Below are 2,938 nucleotides of genomic sequence, written 5' to 3' on the forward strand. Positions count from 1 at the left end.
TAAAGCATATGAATACTCTTCTTTCATAACATCCTTTAATTTTCATTTAATAGAAGCTAGTGGTTCATAAAAAATGATGCATCTAGTGCACACGAAATCCTTGAGACAATTTTACACATATTCCAAAGAAGATCTCCCTCTCTAAAGAAGACATACACCAGAACAAAACTATAAATTACACAGATAAGATTGAAAGATATAACAAAAAACTACATTATATCTTATCAAAAACTTCCTTAAATACAACGTTTTCAGTCCTGGCAGCATCAACTAATCCTTCATCACAAAGTAAAATCTTAAGACCATTTCTATTCCTAACTCGGGAAAGAGCTACATAAAGTTGACCGTGAGAAAACACAGGACGACGCAAGAACAAACCAACTATTGATAATGTCTGACCCTGGCTTTTGTTGATTGTCATCGCAAACGACAGAGAAACCGGAAATTGACGGCGTTGGAATTTAAACGGTATAACCGTATCACTGGAATCATATTCATTCTGGTGATAAAAACTTTATCCCCAACATTGCTACCAGAAACAATATCAGCACCGATCACATTTGTCCCTAGATCTCGCACAACAAGTCGAGTCCCATTACACAAACCCCCAGCCGGATCAATATTCCTCAACAAAATAATAGGCACGCCTATTTTCAACTTCAACGAATGATTAGGTAGACCAGAACACCTAATCTGATTCAAGAATTCAATAGTTATCCAATCAACATCAACATCAGAATAGGCATCACTACCACATATCGAATCAGCACTGAGATAATTTTTCTCCTCACCGGGCAACAAGTCAACTATATAATTGTTTATCTCTTCAACATTGTCGACAGTCGGAGCGAGTATTGCCCTATCTTGGAAAAAACTTGGATCACGAAAATTCTGAACCAAATTCGGATAAATTGTATTTACAATATCTTCCACTGGATTTTCCAAGACATGAATGATTAGATCAGAAGGAATATCAACAAAAAGTTTATCATTGACCACTGTTCCACATCGACCTTCACCGATTTGAAGTATCCAATCTGAAAACGACCTTAACTCCTGAGCAGTTGATTGTTCCGATCCGATTGCTAACCTCATATTTTTTGTCAGTCGCAAAACTTCGCAATATTTTCAAATGGCAGAAGAATTTATGGAAGCCATCACAATCTCAGCACGCGAACCTTTTGAAATAACTGGCAAGACCTGCCTGAAATCACCACCCAGAATGACCACCTTCTCACCAAAAGGTAAATCTTTATTCCTATCAGAGACCAAAACCATTATATCACGCAACGTCCTATCGAGAGCTTCAAATGCTAATTTGTTAGTCATCGGTGCCTCATCCCAAATAATCAAATCGGCCAATCGAAATACCTCAGCTTTTGGACTATCCTTCTTAATCTGGCAAACAGTGTCTTCAGTCCGCTCAACAGGAATATTGAACATAGAATGCGCCGTCTTACCACCAGGTAACAACAGAGAAGCAATACCACTAGAAGCAACATTTATAACAATCTTTTTCTCATATCGCAATCTAGCTGACAAAACTCTGTATAAAAAGTTTTTCCAGTGCCACCAAACCCGTACACAAAAAAGAATCCATCCCTCTTATTCGAAACACAGTCAATAATTTTATCGTAAACCACCTTCTGTTCTTCATTTAACTTTAAGATATTTGCATCGTGCTCACGAGACAAAGAAACAGTATCATACTGTAACTCACGCAACAGCATCAAATTGCTAAATTGAGAGACTAAAGAGTTATTAGGAACCGGCATGCTAGCATAATTTCTCAATGATTTTCCATTACTCTGCAATAGTTTTTCAATCTCCAACAAACAAAACGTTTGCAACTCGTCCTGACTCATAGTTAGATCTACGTTTAACGATAATTAATAAATATTAGCACCATAATATAACTTCTCTACTGTGTGCATGCGTGTGTGCCTACCTGTCACGTAATAAATTCACGATGAACAAAAATCTTACCAGGATATTGCAGCTCATGTCTTCTGCGGTAAAGAATATCATCAGACAAATAACACCAAGTTTGCTCCCAAACTGACAGAGGTCTTCCCATGGAACCAGATAGCAGCAACATCACAAAAAGCCTCCTAAGCTGTGCAGCTGACGCTAACTCGGCAACTTCCTTAATAGCAGAAACATACTCCTTATCATCTATCAAGAATCCCATGGCAGAACATGCCTCTTGAAATGTATCATAAGTAACACCATTCACGGTTCTTATACTTCGAAAACTGGTACAACCTCTCTGCACATTCAAAAGCATCCGCATGTAGAAAAGTTCACCGGATGAGGGATGAGCAAAACTCAATCTTCCAATTGAGAATCCCCTCTGTCTTGGCTTCCACTCCCTGCTCCTCAAACAATAGACAAATTTGCCTGGATATTCAACATATGTTAGAGACCGCCCCTCCAAAAACCGCCTGTTGGCCATCATCCAACCCGTAAACATCGTCAACAAATCTTTGTTGCGCAAATAAACATGAGTAGTGCTATCAGCATCATCGAATACAACATGTTGCTGGTTCGGCAAGTGAAAAGTCAACCTCTGTACCGACGGCCATCTTTGATGAATATCGAAAGCAAAAATTCTCCACATGGATTCAGACGGTGACAAATAACGACAATCATAATACTGTTTGATCTCATCAACCACCTGAGAAGATTCACCAACATCATATGTTTCTTCAATAGTTGCAGTCACCTGATTCGGACCCTTGTTAACATACTTAAAAAGATACTTAATGACGTTTGACTTATTACAGAACTCGAGATTTATGTGAGCTTGATATTTCATTAACAACAGTGGATTATAGGGCACAACAAATCTGTTGTCGATATCGACATCGTTGATCTTCACTGTGACACCGATATTATGACGTCTATTTATTGGATAGCCATCTTCATCAAAGCTCAT

General features: G+C 38.4%; 2 protein-coding genes across 2 annotated transcripts; both read right to left on the reverse strand.

Moving 5' to 3' along the window:
* Nucleotides 1-417: 417 nt before the first annotated feature.
* LOC140177753 (uncharacterized) lies at nucleotides 418-1,095 on the reverse strand. Its single transcript, XM_072210911.1, has one exon. It carries the CDS (start codon nucleotides 1,093-1,095, stop codon nucleotides 418-420), a length of 678 nt encoding a protein of 225 aa, XP_072067012.1.
* Nucleotides 1,096-1,128: 33 nt separating this feature from the next.
* On the reverse strand, nucleotides 1,129-2,938 carry LOC112735470 (uncharacterized). The gene is made up of 3 exons (XM_025785004.1): nucleotides 1,987-2,938; nucleotides 1,663-1,873; nucleotides 1,129-1,546 (listed from the first exon to the last, which is right to left on the reverse strand). Exons 1-3 carry the CDS (start codon nucleotides 2,936-2,938, stop codon nucleotides 1,129-1,131), a joined length of 1,581 nt encoding a protein of 526 aa, XP_025640789.1.

The sequence above is a fragment of the Arachis hypogaea genome, chromosome 13, assembly GCF_003086295.3.
Source record: "Arachis hypogaea cultivar Tifrunner chromosome 13, arahy.Tifrunner.gnm2.J5K5, whole genome shotgun sequence".
NCBI classification, from domain to species: Eukaryota; Viridiplantae; Streptophyta; class Magnoliopsida; order Fabales; family Fabaceae; genus Arachis; species Arachis hypogaea.